Source organism: Mustela nivalis (genome assembly GCF_964662115.1).
Source record: "Mustela nivalis genome assembly, chromosome: 20".
In the NCBI taxonomy this organism is placed as follows: Eukaryota; Metazoa; Chordata; class Mammalia; order Carnivora; family Mustelidae; genus Mustela; species Mustela nivalis.
Window position 1 is genome coordinate 25378356 of NC_139039.1, and position 20462 is coordinate 25398817.

The window sequence follows — 20462 nt, forward strand, 5'->3', positions numbered from 1 at the left end:
GAACTCAAGGTAACAGGCTAAGAATAGGTACAACCAAGCTGAGCTATAATGTCTTTCTCCATCTTCCTTTATCGAAATTGCTTCTCTCACCTCAGTTTTTTATTTTGTAACAATGACTAGCCATTAATCCACCCAAATTTCCCAATCTGAAGGATCCTAACCATTCTCCCCTACTAATCCTACCATCAAGTCTTGGGTCATAGTAATGCTCTATCACTCTACTAAGTTGATAGAGAAAAAAGGAGATGGACACAGCTATTCCAAACCCAAAACTTAGGATAAATAGCTTCAATCCCCAATAAAAGTAATCCTTACTGGTTGGCACAGGCCATCTGATAACTGGAATACTACTTATACTAAGGTCCATTTCATGTCTGTGCAGGGACTGCTCTGCGGTTACTGTGACTCTTCATGACCTCCAACATTTAACCATGTGCAGCGATCCAGCACAGCAAAGAACCACTCTTTAGAAACACAATATTTGCATCTTAGTAATATCTGCTTTTAAGTATCAGTCACACAGGGAAGAACTCTATGCAACTGTCTATCTTTCCCATTGCAAACACATGATTTCATTAGTATTCCTTTAGGATTCTCATACAAGCAGTGAAATAAATTCTTTGTTTTCAAAAAGGTTAAAGAAGGTCAAATCTGGTTTTTATTGTCTATCGAAAAGTAACTGTTAAAATGGGACCTCATATATATGGTAATCCCTTACACAAAAAGGAAAGTTTCAGAATAAATTAATCACTAGGGGAAGGTCACATTAAGGAACTCTATGTCCAAACACCATGCAAGGCAATAGGCTTACAGAGATGAAAAAGGATTGGCCCCTGACCTTGAGGATCTCACAATAGCAAATAACCATAATGCATTCTAAAATAAAGGTCTGCATGAAGCTTCCTTCCTCTGAAGGAAGAAAACTATGGTCAATCAGAAGAGGTCAGGAAAAACTTTGCAGAAAATTTGAGATTTGAGTTAGTTTTTGAAAGTTCTAAAACCATGGATAGAAGTGAAGAAAAGGGCTATCTTGGAAAATTTTAAATAAAAAAAAATTTTCTTCAGTGAGAAGTTTGAAGTGAGAAGTCACTTCAGTGAGAAATCTCCTTCGATATAAATATGTCAGCGACTTATCTGTAAAACAGGCCTGACATCACCTCCCTTCACATAGATATTGTGAGAAGTGATTGTGACACTCCTGATTAAATGGAAATCATTACTGACCCAGGAGTGCAACATATGTCTCCACACACCCTGCCTCCCAACCACTCCCACAAGCTGCACTGGCAGCAGAGCATCAGAGCACAGATTTCTTCCAGACAACCAGCCCTCCTCTGATGACTGCCCTGTCATCAGGGAGGATCCACTGACCACACTACCTGAGCCCCTAAAAGTGGTGAGGAGATATTTTAAGTAGGGAGCCTGTTTGACAACCAGATCCCCAAAGATACGTCCCAAAGACAGAGAACGTATAATATTCAACCAAATACAAGAGCAAGTTCATCAACACTGTCACAGAAGGGAAGTCAGTCTGAACATGAGAGATACTCAAATGGATGGAGGACTCTCTGTTGTTCAGACAATGTGGTCCTGTTTCATTGTTGAACAAATCACTTATTTCTCACCCCAAAACCTAAAACAGCAGAGAGAGGTTAAGCCCTTATCACATTAAAAGATGTAAGTTTAAGTAATGCTATGTCCAGTTGGACCTAATGTGTCCACCCAGGGCAAACTCCAGGCTAGCCCAATTCTCATCAAAATTTCATTTGGGAAAAACCATATTTGTGGAAGATCGCTTCAAAGATGAGGGGCCCTCCACTTACACAGTGAATGTGACCATCAGAGAGCTGAACAGGCAACACTGGAAGATTCCTGATAAAAGATACAGTCCTAAAAAGTCCTTCCTGCCCATATAGTGGGCATGTCATGGACAGTGTTAATTGACTGATCATACAATACTCACCTTTTCCATGCAACATCCAGAGAAATTTTTCTTAGATCTTGGTAGAAGACAGATGAATCTCCTGGAAAGAATGTAAAAAATTTTATGGACACTGTGACTCTCATGACTTCTCCTATTCATACTTTTGCTTTGGCTACCAGGAAGCACACATATATTTGAAATGTCCTTGTAGTCATTGCCCAGGACCTATGGCATGTATTTGGTGTTATTTTTTTACCATCATTTTTTTCTTCACCCTTATTTCATTGCTCATCATCATTGCTCTTAGCCTCTTTTTCTATTTCCATAGGATATAAGAAAACAAAAACCCAGCCAAAGAGAATGAATGTTGAGATATATCTGTCTATAATTTATGCAGGTCAGTAGATGGCATCACCATAAACTGGAAAACAAGTGACCTGAGAAAGAAATTCTAGGACAGCACCCAGTGAGTCTAGTACCAGGATCCACATGCTGGGGTCACTCACCGAATCTGAGGGGTTTTGTTTTTTGTTTTTAAAGATCTTATTTATTCATTTGAGAGATAGAGCACGAGAGTGGGGAGGGTCAGAGGGAGAAGCAGACTCCCCACCAAGCAGGGAGCCCGATGTGAGACCCGATCCCAGACCTCCAGGATCATGACAAGCTGAAGGCAGTCACCCAACCAACTGAGCCACCCAGGCACTCATGAAGCTGAGTTTTACCAAATGTCTTAAAGGTATAGCCTTAGAATGGTCTTAAAGACCAGACATGGAAGAAAGAGCTAATGGATACAGCTTTGAAGCAGCAGTCCTACTTCTTTGTATATGTGCTGCCGAAGCGAGCACAAAGCAGTCCTACTTCTTTGAAAGGAAATTTGTTAAATGTAAATGTTAATTTAATTCAGTGTGTATAGCTGTCTAAACTTAATTCAGAAATAAACTCAGAATCATAAAATGACTACTGCTTTTATTGACCCAAATTTTTTTGTGAAATATGGTAACAAAAACTCTAACTTGGTCACTATCTTAACATGGATTCCCCTGAAAGTAGAGCTGGAGACAAAGACTTGTGTGTCAGTCCTTTAGGAAGATATATGAAACCAAGGAAAAGGTATGAGTGACAGTGTCAGCAACACAGGCCAGGAGGAAGAGCCATTACAAATAGCCATCATCAAGTTGGCCTCCACTGTTGACAATCGACTTCTTGGTCCTAAAGGACCATCTGACAAACCATATGAAATATATTTTAGAACTGTCAGTAGAGAGAAGAAATGTGTGTCTACCCAAAATCAATTGATCAAAGTTCATCCTACCAGTATTCATGCCCCAACATTTCCAACTGGGTTTCCAAGATAACCCATGCAGCACCACCACAGAGAATCCCCAGGTTGGGGCACTAGAGAATGGGCCAGAGGCATCAGCAGGAAGCAGGTCAGATCCCTTACAGAACTGATTATTATCCACAGTATCATATTCTTGGAAACTTATGAAAAATAAACCAATTCTCCTTTTTGATGGGGTCTTTGCCTGGTTTTGGGATCAAGGTAATGTTGGCCTTATAAAAAGAGTCTAGAAGTTTTCCTTCTGTTCCTTCTATTTTTTGAAACAGCCTCAGGAGAATAGGTATTATTTTTTCTTTGAATGTTTGGTATAATTCCCCAGGGAATCCATCAGGTCCCAGACTCTTGTTTTTTGGGAGGTTTTTCATTCCTGCTTCAATCTCATTACTGGTTATTCATGTATTCAGGCTGTCAGTTTCTTCCTGTTTCAGTCTCGGAAGTTCATAGCTTCCCAGGAATGCATCCATTTCTTCTAGGTTGCTTAACTTATTGGCATTTAGTTGTTGATAATAATTTCTGATGATTGTTTCTATTTCCTTGGTGTTAGTCATGATCTCTCCCCTTTCATTCATAATTTTATTAATTTGGGTCCTTTCTTTTTTCTTTTGGATAAGTCTGGCCAGTGGTTTATTGATCTTATTAATTCTTTCAAAGAACAAGCTTCTAGTTTCATTGATATGTTCTACTGTATTTCTGGTTTCTAATTCATTGATCTCTGCTCTAATCTTAATTATTTCCCTTCTCATGCATGGGTTAGGCTTAATTTGTTGTTGATTCTCCAGTTCTTTAAGGTGTAAAGATAGCTTGTGTGTTTGGAATTTTTCTATTTTTTTGAGTGAGGCTTAGATGGCTATGTATTTCCTCCTTAGGCCTGCCTTTGCTGTATCCCATAGGTTTTGGACCAATGTGTTTTCATTCTCATTGATTTCCATAAATTGTTTAAGTTCTTCTTTGATTTCCTGGTTGACCCAAACATTCTTGAGCAGGATGGTCTTTAGTTTCCAAGTGTTTGAATTTCTTCCAAACTTTTTCTTGTGATTGAGTTCCAATATCAAAGCACTGTGGTCTGAGAATACTCAGGGAATAATCTCAATCTTTTGGTATCAGTTGAGAACTGATTTGTGACCCTGTATGTGGTCTATTCCAGAGAAAGTCCCATGTATGGTTGAGAAGAATGAGTATTGCTTTTTTAGGGTGGAATGTTCTGTATATATCTATGAGGTCCATCTGGTCCAGTGTGTAATTCAAAGCTCTCATTTCTTTGTTGATTTTCTGCTTAGATGATCTATTGCTGAGAATGGAGTGTTAAAGTTCCCTACAATTAACATATTATTATCAATATGCCTCTTTATTTTGGTTAACAATTGGCTTATGTAGTTGGCTGCTCCCATGTTGGAGGCATAGATATTTACAATCGTTAGATCTTCTTGTTGGATAGACCCTTTAAGAATGAATAGTGTCTTTCTGTATTCTCTGACTATAGTCTTTAGCTTAAAATCTAATTTGTCTGATATGAGAATTGCTACCCCAGCTTTCTTTTGTGGTCTGTTGGCATGAAAGATGGTTCTTCATCCCTTCACTTTCAGTCTGGATGTATCTTTAGGTTCAAAACAAGTCTCTTGTAGACAGCACATGGGTGCGTACTGTCTTGATCCAATCTGCAACCCTGTGCCACTTTATGAGAGCATTTAGGCCATTCACAGTGAGAATAATTATTGAAAGATACGATTTTATTGTCATCATGTCACCTGTGAGGTCTTTGTTTCTGAAGATTATCTCTGTAAATTTCTGTTATAAGAACTTTGGGGGTCTTTCCTCTTTTATAGAACCCTTCTTAATATTTCTTGCAGGGCGGGCGTAGTGGGCATATACTCTTTCAGTTTTGGCCAGTCTTGGAAGCTCTTTATCTCTCTATCTATCCTAAATGACAGCCTTGCCAAATAAAGCATTCTTGACTTCAGGCAAAGACCCCATCAAAAAGGAGAATTTCAGACCAATATCCCTGATGAATATGGATGCAAAGATTCTTAACAAGATACAGCTAATAGGATCCAACAGTACATTAAAAGGATTATCCACCACAACCAGCTGGGATTTATCCCTGGGATGCAAGGGTGGTTCAACATTCACAAATCAATCAATGTGATGTTAAATTAATAAAAGATGAGAGAAGAATGACATGGTCCTCTCAATTGATGCAGAAAAAACATTTGATAAAATACAACACCCTTTCCTGATTAAAGCTCCTCAGAGTATAAGGATAGAGGGAACATTCCTCAATTTCATAAAATCCATCTATGAAAGACCCACAGCGAATACCATTCTTAATGGGGAAAAGCTGAGAGCCTTTCTCTTAAGATCAGGAATGCCCACTCTTGCTACTATTGGTCAACATAGTACTAAAAGTCCTAGCAACAACAATCAGACAACAAAAAGATATAAAATGTATTCAAATTGGCAAATAAGAAGTCAAACTCTCTCTCTTCTCACATGACATGATACTTTATGTGGAAAACCCACCCCCAAATTACTAGAACTCATACAGCAATTTAGTAATGTGGCAGAATACAAAATCAATGTACAGAAATCAGTTGCTTTCCTATATACTAACAGTGTAACTATAAAAAGAGAAATTAGGGAATCTATTCCATTTACAATAGCACCAAAAACCATCAGATAACTTGGAATAAACCTAATCAAAGAGGTAAAGGATCTATACTCTAGGAACTACAGAACACTCACGAAAGAAATTGAAGAAGACACAAAAAGATGGAAAAACCTTCCATGCTCATGGATTGGAAGAATAAACATTGTTAAAATGTCAATGCTGCCCAGAGCAATCTGTACTTTCATCACCACCTGGATCAAAATACCATCAGCATTTTCAAAGTGCTGGAACAAATAATCCTAAAATTTGTATGGAACCAGAAAAGACCCCGAATCACCAAGGAAATGTTGAAAAAGAAAAACAACTGGGGGCATTCCATTGCCTGATTTCAAGCTATATTACAAAGCTGTGATCACCAAGACAGCATGGAACTGGCACAAAAACAAACACATAGATCAATGGAACAGAATAGAGAACCCAGATATGGATCTTCACTCTATAGTCAAATAATCTTTGATAAAGCAGGAAAATATATCTAATGGAAAGAAGACAGTCTCTTCAATAAATGGTGCTGGGAAAACTGGACAGCTATATACAGAAGAATGAAACTCGACCATTTGCTTACACCATACACAAATATAAACTCCAAATGATGAAAGACCTCAATGTGAGACAGAAATCCTTCAAAATCCTAGAGGAGAACCTGGGCAGTAACCTCTTTGACATTAGCCACAGCAACTTCTTTCAAGAAATGTCTCAGAAGGCAAGGGAAACAAAAGCAAAAATGAACTTATGGGATATCATCAAGATAAAAAGTTTCTGCATGGCAAAGAAAACAGTCAACCAAATAAAGAGGCAACCCAAGGAATGGGAGAAGATATTTGCAAATGACACTACAAAGGGCTGATATCCAAGATCTCTAAAGAACTTCTCAAACTCAACACCCAAAAAACAAATAATCAAGTCAAAAAATGGGCAGAAGACATGAACAAACACTTCTCCAAAGAAGACACATAAATAGCTAATAGACACATGAAAAAATGTTCATCATCATTAGCCATCAGAGAGATTCAAATCAAAACCCCCTGAGATACCACTTTACACCAGTTAGAATGGCAAAAATTGACAAGGCAAGAGACAACAAATGTTGGAGAAGATGTGGAGAAAGGGGAACCCTCCTACAATGTTGGTGGGAATTCAAGGTGGTACAGCCACTTTAGGAAACATGTGGAGGTTCCTCAAAAAATTAAAAATAGAGCTACCCTATGACCCTGCAATTGCACTACTGGGTATTTACCCCAAAGATACAGATGTGGTGAAAAGAAGGGCCATATGCACCCCAATGTCCATAGCAGCAATGCCCACAATAGCCAAACTGTGAAAAGAACTGAGATGCCGTTCAACAGATGAATGGGTAAAAAATAATGTGGTCCATATATACAATAAAACATTACTCAGCCATCAGAAAGGATGAATACCCAGCTTTTGCATCAACATGGATGGGAATGGTGGAGATTAGGCTGAGTGAAGTAAGAGAAAGAGAAAGTCAATTATAATATCAAAGTCAATTATCATATGCTTCACTTATTTGTGGAACATAAGGAATAGTATGGAGGACACTGGGAGAAGGAAGGGGAAAATAAAAGCGGGGAACGGGGTGGGGCAGGGGACTATGAGGGACTATGGATTCTGAAAACTAAACCAAGGGTTTTGCAGGGAAGAGGGTGAAGAAGGATGGATTAACCCAGTGAGCGGTAGGAAGAAGGGCACGTATTGCGTGGAGCACTGGGTGTTATACGTAAACAAAAAATCCTGAAGCACTACACCAAAAACTAATGATGTACTGTATGGTGACTAACATATAATAATGTTTAAAAATAATATAAAGAAATAAGTAAACCACGGGTGCCTGGGTGGCTCAGTGGGTTGAGCCGCTGCCTTTGGCTCGGGTCATGATCTCAGGGTCCTGGGATCGAGTCCCGCATCGGGCTCTCTGCTCAGCGGGGAGCCTGCTTCCCTCTCTCTCTCTCTGCCTGCCTCTCCATCTACTTGTGATCTCTCTCTGTCAAATAAATAAATAAAATCTTTAAAAAAAAAAAGAAATAAGTAAACCAAAACACAACTATACTTGTCTTTCCTGATCTGTCTATAATCCTTTTAAAACTTGAGAGAGGAAAATGCAAAGGCAGTCTGTGCACAAAGCACTGGTGAAATTAAAAATCAAATGCTAAAGTTGACATCAGCACTAGAGAACAGCTGGAACAGAAGCATCTCATTGCGTTTGATGTAAGCATGAAACGAAATTAATGAGTAATATCACTGCAGGTATGACAAGGGTTCTGGTGACTAAGAATCTTCTATCTGAAAGAGATCATCATGAGGGACCCATCCCACAGCCAATCGAAACACTGTGTGCTCAGAACTCTCTACCTTCTAAATTAATGCCAAGTTGAAGGAAATAGACAGCAGCTCTTTGAATGGAAAATCAGTTCCCATACACCCAAAAAATATTCAAAAAGTTTGGCAGCTTAAGAGTATCAGAACATAAGGTCAGAATCTTTTGCTATTGCCATTAGAATCTGTAGCAGAGATTTAACTCAAGCAACAGAACACGGTGGCAAGAATAAGTCAGGAGCTGTGAATGAGCCTTAGGGCCTTTTTACACCTTGAACAAATGAGTGACAGTTACACATTTCTCCTGAAAGAAAAATACAATTTTAAATACATTATTAAAATATGTAATATAAAATTAAGGTAGTGACAATAAATAGTTTAAATGTAATAAGAAATATATTACAGTATTTCTATAAAGGCTATATTCCTTTAAATACAAATTTTATATTAATCATTTATGATTGCCAAATTTTTGTAGAAAACACAAGTGAATAGACTTTATGGGGTTCTAGCTCTGTTTCACATTAGGGGATCATTTTAGACAACATGGATTGTCTCATGGATTATAACCTCAAAGTGGATTACATAGATATAAAAAGCCTCTGTGAGAAAAGAGTTTCCTGGTAAGATGTGATTACATCTTAAAAATAAAATCTTATACCACCTCACACCAGTCAGAATGGCTAAAATTAACAAGTCAGGAAATGACACGCAAGGATGAGGAGAAAGGGGAACCCTCCTACACTGTTGGTGCGAATGCAAGCTTGTTCAACCATTCTGGAAAACAACATGGAGGTTGCTCAAAAAGTTGAAACCCAACGACCCAGCAATCACACTACTGGATATTTACCCTAAAGATACAAATGTAGTGATCCGAAGGGGCACGTGCACCTGAATGTTTACAGCAGCAATGTCCACAATGGCCAAACTATGGAAAGAACCTAGATGTCCATCAACCGATGAGTGGATAAAGAAGATGTAATGTATATATATATATATACATACACACACACACACACACAATTGAATACTATGCAGCCATAAAAAGAAACAAAATCTTGCCATTTGCAACGACATGGATGGAACTAGAGGGTATTATGCTGAGCGAAAGAAGTCAATCAGAGAAAGACAATTATCATATGATCTCCCTGATATAAGGAATTTGAGAGGAAGGACAGGGGTTGTGGGGGGTAGGGAAGAAAAAAAATGAAACAAGATGGGATCGGGAGGGAGACAAACCTTAAGAGACTCTTAATTTCACAGAAGAAACTGAGGGTTACTGGGGACTGTGGAGGGGAGGGATAGGGTGGCTGGGTTATGGACACTGGGGAGGGTATGTGCTATGGTGAGTGTTGTGAAATGTGTAAGCCTGATGATTCACAGACCTGTAACCTTGGGGCTAATAATACATTACATGTTAATTTAAAAAAATAAAAAATAAATAAAATCTTAAAAACTCTGGATTAAACAAGATAAATCTCACATAGAGATGGAGCAGGGCGTGGGGTTTACAGCAACCAGCATTCAAATCGTAGTACACCAAGTTCTTGCTTGAAGCAGCGCCCAAGCAAAGACTGGCCAGTGGTTCTGCCTATCTGCAGACCTGAGCCAGTGGCCCCATCTAGCCACAGAGCTGGGCTGTCAGTTATGCCAGATTTGAATCATAAGCCAACAGGCTATTCCAGTGTGGACCCAATTCTGAGGCCCTGCCTGAGCAGGGGAACAAATTCCCTGCTTCGCCCAATTGCTGAGCATAACCTCCAACCCCATCCCTCCAGGAAGCATGGCCACAGATGTCTGAAAGCCACAGAGCACAACTTACAGCCCATGAAAGCAGAGAGCTAAGCCAGAAGACCTGCATGCGGAGCATAGCCTCCAGCCCTACATAAGGAAGAAACCTGAACAGTCATCCTGAGAAGACTCAGAGCTGGCCTACAACAGCAGAGCTGACAGTAAAGCTCTGCCCAATTGCTTCAACCTGTGGCCTTGCATAGACAGGCAGCCCAGAGGATGACTGTGCCCGATCATGGAGCATAAACTGCAGCCTCACCCAACGTGGGAGCTCTAGACAGCACCCCTGCCCGACTGAGAAGCACAGTCTCCAGTCCCAGCCAACTGCAGGATAAAGCTAGAGGGACTTCCCAACTGGAGTAGCCCAACCAGCAACACTTCCCAATAGCAGAGCACAGCCAACAGCCTACTGGACTATAAAGCTCAGCCAGCAGCCCATCCCAACTTCAGGGTATAACCTGAGGTCCCACCTGTTCACAAAGCCCAACCTAAGGTCATCTTACCAGGAACAACTGTGGAGCACTAGCCCACAGTTCTGTCCAGCTGTGCAGTCCAGTCCATGGGACTGCCCTGACAGTGAACACAACCTGTGGTTAACCCTGCCTGTGATTGCAGAGCCCAGCTAGTGACCCTACCTGATCACAGACAGCTAGCAGACCCACCAGACCAGGAAGCCTAATCAGGGCCTCCCCCACCCTTCAACATGGAGCCCAGCCAGCAACACCCTCTTCCCCCAACCTCAGAGCTCATGCAATGGCTTTGCCCAACCAGAGATCCTAATAATAAGTCCACCTGTCACCATGTGCTATCAACTGACCTAACCAGTGTCCCAAGCTGAGCTGAATGAGACAAATGAAAACAGCAATACATACCAAACCTTATGGTGTGCAGCAAAAGAGGTTGTAAGAGGAAAGTTTATATCTATAAATGCTTAGGTCAAGAAAAAAGAAAGCTCTCACATAAACAACCTAACATTAAACCTCAAGGAACCAGAAAAAGAACAAACTAAGCCCAAAGTTAGCATCAGGAAATAAATAATGAACATTAGAGCAGAAAAAAATAAAAAAGAAAATAAGAAACATAACAGAACTAAGAGCTGGTTCTTTGAAAAATAAACAAACTGGCAAACTTTAAGCTGGACTAAGCCAGAAAAAAATGAGAAAGGACTCAAATAAATAAAATTATTAATGAAAGAGGAGATATTGGAAGAGATATCAAAGAAATACAAAGGATTATAAGAAACCATCATGAACCTAGAAATGGATAAATTCCTAGAAAAATACAAGCTACCAAGACTGAATCATGAAGAATAGAAAATCTAAACAGACCAATAACAAGTAAGAAGACTGCATCAGTCACCAAAATCCTCCCAACAAAAAAAAGCCCAGGCCCAGATGGTTTCACTAGCAAGTCCTACCAGATATTTAAAGAATCAACACCAGTCTGTCCCAAAAAGGTCAAGAGGAGGGAATACTCCCAAATTCGTTTTAGGACTCCAGCATCACCTTGACACCAAAGCCAGATAAGAAAACTACAGACCAATATCTCCGACGATTATAAATGCAAAAAATTTCAACAAAATAAGAGCAAACACCATGATCAGGTGGGACTCAGCCCTAAAATGAAAAGGTGGTTCAAAATATGTAAATCAACCAGTGTGATACATCACATTAGTAGAAAGATAAAAATCATGTTATCATCTCAATACATGCAGAAAAAACAGTGACAAAATTCAACATTCTTTCATAATAAAAATCTCAACAAATTGGATATAGAATAAGTCTACTTCAACATAATAAAGGTCATATTTGGCAATCCCATAGCTAACATTATACTTAACAGTGAAAGGTTGTAAGTTTTTCTTCTAGGATCTGGAACGAGACAAGGGTACCCATACTTGCCACTTTTATTCAACATAGTATTGAAAGTCCCATCCAGAACAACTAGGCAAGAAAAAGAAATCAAAAGCATCCAAATCAGATAGGATGGAAAACTGTCTTTTTTTAAAGATTTTATTTATTTATTTGACAGAGATAGAGACAGCGAGAGAGGGAGAAGCAGGCTTCCTGCTGAGTGGGGAACCCAATGCAGGGCTTGAGCTCAGGACCCTGGGATCATGACCTGAGCTGAAGGCAGACACTTAACCAATTGAGCCACCCAGGTGCCCCAAAATTGTCTCTTTTACAGATGACATATATATACAGAAAACCCTAGAGACTCCATCCAAAAAAACTGGTAGAACTAATAAATGAATTTAGTAAAGTTGCAGGATGAAAAATCAACATGCACAAATCAGTTGTGGGGCTCCTGCATGGCTCAGTCAGTTAAGCATCCAACTCTTGACTGAAGCTCAGGTCATGATCTCAGGGATGTGAGATCGAGCCCCACATTGAACCCCACAGTGGGCTCCACGCTGACCATGGAGCCTCTTTAACTTTCTCTCTCTCCCTTTCTCTCTTCCCTTTTCCCTCCTCCCCCTCTCTAATAAACAAAATCATTTCTTCACACTAATAGTGAACTATCAGAAAAAGAAATTAAGGAAACAACCCCTTTTTCAATAGCATCAAAGAGAATAAAATACCTAGGAATATATTTAACCAAAGAGGTGAAAGCTCTCTACACTGAAAACTATAAAACTTTGATAAAAGAAACTGAGAAGACACAAATGAATAGAAAGATATCCTGTGTTCATGACTCAGAAGAATTAATGTTAAAATGTTCCTACAACTCAAAGCCATCTGTAGATTCAATGCTATCTGTATCAAAATTCCAATGACATTTTTCATAGAAATAAAAACAAACATCCTAAAATTTGTATGGAACCACAAAAGTCCCCAAATAACCAAAGCAATCCTAAGAAAAAAGAACAAAGTAGAGACATCATCACACTTCCTGACTTCAAGCTATACTAAATGCTATAGTAGTCAAAACAGCATGATACTGGCATAAAATGAAAATATAGACCAAGGGAACATAATTAGAAGCAAAGAAAGAAACCTACTATGATACAGCCAACTAATATTTGACAAGAGATCCAAGAATATTCATCGGGAAAAGATGGTCTCCAATTAATAATATAGGGAAAACTGGATATTTGCACTCAAAAGAACAAAACTAGACCACCATCTTACACCATTTACAAAAATTAACTCAAATTGAATGACTTAAATATAAGTCCTGAAACAGTAAAACTCCTACAAAAAAACATAGTGAGTGAGCAACTTGACATTGGTTTTGACAATGATTTTTTAATTTGATACCGTAAGTATAAGCAACAAAAGCAAAAATGAACAGATGGGACCACATAAAACTAAAAAACTTCTGCACAAGAAAAGAAGCAATCAACAAAATGAAGAGACAGCCTATGGAATGGGAGGAAATATTTGCATACCGTATCTCTGATAAGGGGCTAATATCCAAAATACAGAAGGAACTCATATAATTCAATGGCAAAAAAATAATAATAATAATCTGATTTTAAAATGGGCAAAGGACCTAAGCAGATTGTTTTCCAGAGAAGATACACAAATAGCCATCAGGTACATGAAAAGGAATTCAGTATCACTCATCATCAGATTAGGATACATTAGTATACACCACAATGAGATACCACCTCACACCTGTTAGAATGGTTATTATCAAAAAGACAAGAGATAATATGTTGGTGAGGATATAGGAGAAAGGAAACCTTTGTACACGGTTGGTGAGAATGTAAGTTGGTACAGTCACTATGAAAAATAGTATGGAATTTCCTCAAAAAATTAAAAATAGATTCACCATACATTCCAGCAATCTCACTTCTGGGTATACATCCAAAGGAAACAAAATCGTTATCTCAAAGAGATATCTGCTATATAACTACAAAACTATTCACAATAGCCAATAGTATCTGTTGATGGATGAATAGATAGACAAAAGAGATAAATAAGATACATATAGGTATAGTTGAAAGTTTCTAAGCATGTGAATTTTAAGAGTTCTCACCAAAAAAAAAAAAAAAAAAGATAATTATGTGAAGTGATAAATGTGTTAACTAACCTTATTGTGGTCGTTTTGCAGTATATATACATCTATTAAATCACTCTGTGGTACATGACTTCTTATGGAATATTTTAAAAAGGAAGGAAATCTTGCCATTTGTGATAACATGAATGAACCTTGAGGGCATCATGCTAAATGAAATAAGTCAGACAAAGACAGATCTTCTTATATCTGGAATCTAAAAAAAAAAAATTCTTAGAAACAGAGACTAGACTGATGGTTGCCAGGGGCAGTGGAGTGGGAGACATGGGTTAAGGTGGTCAAAGGGTACAACTTCACTTACAAGACGAATAATTTCTGGAGATCCAAATTACAGCATGGTGACTATAGTTAGCAATACTGTATGGTATACTCAGAAGTTGCCAAGAGAGTAGATCTTAAAAGTTCCCACCACACAAACACACACCAACAGAGAACTATGTGAGGTGATGGATGTGGTAACTAACATCACTGTGGCCATCATGTCACAATATATATGTAGACCAAAGCTTCATCTCATACACCTGACACCTGCATAATGTTATATCCCAACAAGCTGGGGAGGGGAAAAGAAACTTCATGTTGCTGTGCCCTGTGACTGCCAAAGAGGGCTAACAGTGCCTTGCTTTTCCCAAACTTGTTTGATTACGTAGTAGTGTTTCGAGGTAGGTTCACAGAATGCAAGCATGCCTAACACCACTGTTCAGAAGCCATAATTTTCAAACTGTATCTGCCTGTGAAATCCTGGAGTTCCAAAGCCATGCCTCAAGGCACTCTGACGGAGGGAAGGAGGGGGTGGAAATCCCTGAGTCAACAGAGATCTGAGTTTTTATTCTTGCTGCAGCCAGAATAATCCTGCATCTCTATATTTGTATGCTGAGGTTCCAGATAGAACTTCACTTATCTAAAATTTCAGTTTAATTTCTCGATTTTCTATTTTTAAAAAAAACTGCGAACACTTCATTTAGAGTCAGTGAGGCCATACAGACATAAGCCTAAGGCGGTAGCACTATTTTTTTTTTTTTAATATTTAAAATAGCTTTAGGCAGTAGCACTATTAATACAATTGCAGAAACAAGCTCAGCCCTAATTATTTATAGAGCTTTTGGCCAAGAGTACAAGTGAAAGCCCACATACACCACGCATGTAAGTGCTTAAAAATACATCAGGGGCAATCCGGGTGGCTCAGTCGGTTAAACATCTGACTCTTGATTTTGGCTCAGATCAGGGTCTCAGGGTTGTGAGGCTCTGCACTCAGCATCGAGTCTGTTTGAAAATTCTCTCCCTCCCTCTCTGCCCCTCCCCTCCTCATGCTTTCTCTCTCCCTCAAATAAAAAAATAAAATATTTTTTAAGTTAAATATCAAACCAACATCATCAGTGAAAACATCTATACTTCCACCTTAACAAATATACTTAAATTCAGAATCCTCGGGTTCCCAGAAATCCATCCCTTCCAGTCCCTTCCTGCACCACCAATAGCCTAGAGCACGTACATAGAGACAACCCAGACCACAGGTGAAACCTCTGTCTAGCCTGTGTTCCCTCTCTCGTTGTGTCTCTTTCTCTGTGTCAAATGAATAAAATCTTTAAAAAAAAAAAAAAAGGACTTGGAAACCTGGATTTATATCCTAGGTCTGCCTGATAAAGAATAAGGCATGTGGTAATAGGCAGCTGCTGACATGGCCTTCAGTGACTCTGCCTACTGGTTTTCACTGCCTTGTGTAACTCCTTCCTCTTGTGTGGGGGCTGGACTTAATGACTCACTTCCAATAAATAGAACACAACAAAAGTAATGGGATGTCACTTCTGAAATTAGGTTCTGAAAGACTGTAATGTCTGCCTGGTTCACACTCTCTAATTCTTCCCACATGCTTGCTCTGAGGAAGCAAGCTATAGAGGCACAGGTGACCAAGAACAGAGGTGACCTCCTCCTGCCCGATGGCCAACAAGAAACTGAGGCCCTCAATCCAACAACCTTCCAGGAGCCTATTCATGTCATTAACCACATTGGTGGGCTTGAAAAAGATTCCTTCTCAGTCAACCTTTCAGATTAGAATCAACACCTTGACTGCCGCCCCATAAGAAATCCTAAAGCAGAGGACCCAGGTAAGCTATGTTTGATTTCTGACCCACAGAAACTATGGGAGGAAAATAGAAATGTCTCATTTTAAGCTAAGTTTGGGGGTAATTGGTAATACAACAATAAATAAGATTCCCATGGTATGAAAAGTGGTTAATAAGACTAGTAGGAGCTGATGGGTGCTTCCGTGGCAGCAAGAGAGGGCTCTTTAATGGAATATCATAGTTTCCTATCCTTGCCTGTGTCTGTCCAAACAGAAGATAAGGAAGTGGGACAGAAGTAAAGACAACTAATGCATAGCAAGTGCCTCCTACCTGCCAGGCACTGTAATAAGTACATAATATTTTTAATTATGTAAGTTAAATAAATAAATTATCTCATTTATTCTCCAAAACTCCTTGAGATGAGAATTTTCATTCTTGTTATGTTATGATCATATATGGTTATCATGAGGATTAAGTAATAAAATATACATAATGTACCTGGCATAGTACCTGGTAAATAGTAGACAGTAAGTAAATGTTAGTCAGTTCCTGCTCTTTCCTCTTACAGAGAAGCATAGTCGGGTTGAGAAATTAAGAAATCAGAAGGCTGCACACTACATCTGCCATTACTGCCACACTAGAAGAAAGAGCTAGAAGAATAAATGAGTCAAGAGTCAAAATTAATCCTAACAGTCAAAAGTCCTGGGCCCAAACCACCAAGATGAAATGAAACAGGGTTAATGTAAAAACCTACATTTAGGTTTGAAAAATTAACCCTGCTTGATTAATTCAAACTTAAGAGAAAACTTGACTAGACAGTAAGTAATAGGAAACAGATCTGGGGTTAACCACAAGCTTAAGATGAGCCAAAATGATTCATGGATCCTGGAAAAATAATTATCTTGTTCTTGGTCTTCATTAACTCAAGAACAGTTTGCCAGCAGTGATCTAAGAATAAAGACATCCCATTGTACACTGCAATGGTCAAAGCACACTCAGGACTCCACCTGGGCTCCATATTTGAAGAGGAAACTGACATCCAGGTGACCAGAATGGTAAGAAATGTGTACTATGTACTAACACATACATGACTGAAGGAATGGAGATATCCTCCAAACATTGATCCAGCCCATCTCCACTGCTCACTCACCAATGTCTACTCCACTGGCTGAATCACAGTGTTCCCCTACAATCCACCACACCTACTGAGGCAGGGTCGGCTCTGAGAATCAGAGGACTGAAGTGCTAGTGTCAGCTCCCCACTAAGCAGGGTATAATCCCAAACTAGCTCCTTAACCTCTCTGGGCCTCAGTTCCTTGACTTATAAAACGACCTTAGTCCTAGGACCAAGATCTCTATAGATTATCTGGGTTGAAAAGTGAAACAATTCTGTGCCAGATAACAGCCCAGTCTCAGAGATTAGATTTTCGATAGTGTGGTCACATAGCCTCTGCATGAGCATTACAACACAGCCCGCAACTTCTGTATCACCTGGATCAGTGTGGCCCAAGGGTTTTCCCTAGGGCATTTTTTTTTTTTGTGAGATGCTCACTTAGCAACAGGTCTTAGAATCAAAGTCTGGGAATGTTCTCTTAAAGACTCACAGTGTCACCATATCAAGGATCCTGAAAAGTCATGCAACCAAGAGACCAATATCACTTCGTTCAGATTAACATTTTTTTAAACTTGCCGTAAACCCTTGTGTTAAGTAGTATCTGTCAACAGATACTTGTCCCACAATGACTTGAATTAACAATAATAACTTCACTGAGGTTTCCCTTTTTTACAAGCCCCAAAGCACCATCAGCATAGAATCATAGCCATCAGACAGGCAATGCTGAGGTTATGCATGTTTTCAATGACAGACTTCAGAGTCACCCCATCCACTACCCGCAATTCTAGACAGATAGGGGAATCACCCACTTAAAACTTCAAGCTTAGGCACACAGGGGAGTCAGATTTCAGATTTCAGCCGTATCTGACATACACAGCTACTCTCAAGCTATCTGGCTCTAAAAATCAGTTCTTTAAGAAGCCATCTCAGGAAAAATAGCCAATTTTTTAAATCTTTCCAAAAGTAATTCCTTACATTTCAAAAAGTTAGCCAAAGCATCAGCATCAGTATTTAAAGCCAAAAAATAGAACCATAGACACAAATGAAACAAGGTATGAAAAAAAAATTTTTTTTAAGATTTTATTTATTCATTTGTCAGAGAGACAGAGAAAGAGAGAGATAGCATCAGCAGGGGGAGAAGCAGAGAGAGAAGAAGCAGGCTCCCCACTGAGCAGGGAGCCTAATGTGGGACTCAATCCTACAACCCTGGGATCATAAGCTGAGCCAAAGGCAGACACTTAACCAACTAAGCCACCCAAGCATCCCCCAAAAAAATATTTTTAAGTCAGCAATTCATATCAGCACTCCCGTTGTCCATTTTAGGAAGAAATTAATGGCAAGGGCAAACTTCAGGATATCCTACAGCACTAATCTACACTGTCTCTATAACATTTAAAATGGCTTACTAAAGAAAAATTTAAGTCTTGAAAGGTTTCATTACTCTTAAAGGAGCGGCCCATTCCCAGTCTCTTTCATAATGGTGACGTGGTCTCCCTAGCACACACATAAATCTTAACTATTGCCTAGGGACCCACCCCAGATGGGAAATTGATAGAACCACCATGTCTTTTATCCTATTGCCAACCTCCACTCATGACTTCCTGCTTATCTTTAAATCCAAGTTCTGGCTCTGTCTCTTTTGCTTGAAATACTCCTTTCAATGATTTTCTTTTTCATGGTTGAACTCCTAGTGCTTCAGAATGAGCCTAGAAGCATAAGTCAGACTAGTATGAATGAGGAGGGGATGTAAGGAGGCCAGACTAAATGCAGGGGAAATTCTGGATAGATGGGTAAGGGGAGGATTAAAGGAACCCTAAAAACCAACTAAGTTGGTTTGGTATATACAATACAGCGGTGCCCTTACACCAAATATTCACCGCGTCATTATTACATAAATGTAAAGCACTAGCTTCAGCTCTTTGCCTTGTACCAGACATTGTACTTTGGGCAAGTTACATAATCTTTCTGAGCCTTAATATTTAGTTAGGATTATATTTGACTGTAGATTTTAGGAAGAATTTTTTTTTTTTTTTACTAAATAGGAATAGGCCTTAACAGCATAGAAGTGTATTCTCCTCTAGTACAGGAGCTCCAGAAATATGCAGTCCAAGGCTGGTATGAAGGTCCGGCCAAAGAGTCCTCAAGGACATAACTCTGTCCATTCCCAATTTGTAGCCTCACCTTTGGGGTCATTCTAAGTAGCAGGAGGGAAGAACAGGTAAGTAGCAGGAGTAAAAGGTATACACCAGCTGTCTCTTGGGAAGTTTGCCATAAGCTGCCACTTGATGACCACTCTAAATCCCACTGGTCAGAACTTAGTGATGGCCACACTTAATTACAGGGGAGAATAGAAAATGTCATCTTTAGGCCAAGCACAAGGTGCCCAGCAAAATTACCTACTGCTATTGAAGAATAGAAAGAAAAAAAGGGGGGGGAGACAACCAAAGTACAGTTTACCTTAAAATAAAAATAATATCTACTACATGGAATTCATTTGGGGGGGGGGATCAGAATTAAATGAGAACATATATATAAAGCACCTTAAACAAAGCTTCATGAAGGAGAGTCCCAATCTTCCTTCTCCCCTTTATACACAAAAATCAGCTTATTCACATATATCTGTAGTCTACCTTGCATCTTCAGACCCAGATATAATCATTAACCTTTCCGAGTAGAAAATTAATATACCACAATTTCTCCCTATGTTGACTTGCTGATATCAGCAACCAAATACAAAACACTGCCTACTGCACTTCTCAGCCTTGCACAACTGTTTACATTATACATTGCCAAGGTGCCCTTAGAACAGTGGGATACTAGTTACGAGGTCCTGAGCCTACATTCTCCTCTGGGACATGAGCACCACAAGGGTGGTGATCTTGTCTGATCCATTCACACTGAAGCCCTAAGAGTGTAGCCAGCACATTGGTCAAGACAAATCAGTACTTGTTGAAGGAACAGGAACTATCAAATATACACTACAAAATAAAAATGTTCAATATTTAAAAGAGAGGGATGTCTGGATGGCTCAGTGGGTTAAAGCCTCTGCCTTCAGCTCTGGTCATGATCCCAGGGTCCTGGGATCGAGCCCCACATCAGGCTCTCTGCTCAGCAGGGAGCCTGCTTCCTCCTCTCTCTCTCTGCCTGCCTCTCTGCCTACTGTGATCTCTGTCTGCCAAATAAATAAATAAAATCTTTAAAAAAAA

At 39.4% G+C, this 20462-nt stretch overlaps 1 protein-coding gene across 3 annotated transcripts in view; it reads right to left on the minus strand.

Annotated features, from left to right (window-relative positions):
- Nucleotides 1-20462, minus strand: part of LOC309855408 (uncharacterized protein) — a 332305-nt gene that overhangs the window by 258824 nt on the left and 53019 nt on the right. For all 3 annotated transcript variants that reach the window (XM_082715646.1, XM_082715647.1, XM_082715648.1), the window contains exon 2: nucleotides 1964-2024. In XM_082715646.1, coding sequence (XP_082571772.1) covers nucleotides 1964-1979 — 16 coding nt within the window. In that variant the 5' untranslated portion in view covers nucleotides 1980-2024. The remainder of the gene's footprint in view (nucleotides 1-1963; nucleotides 2025-20462) is intronic.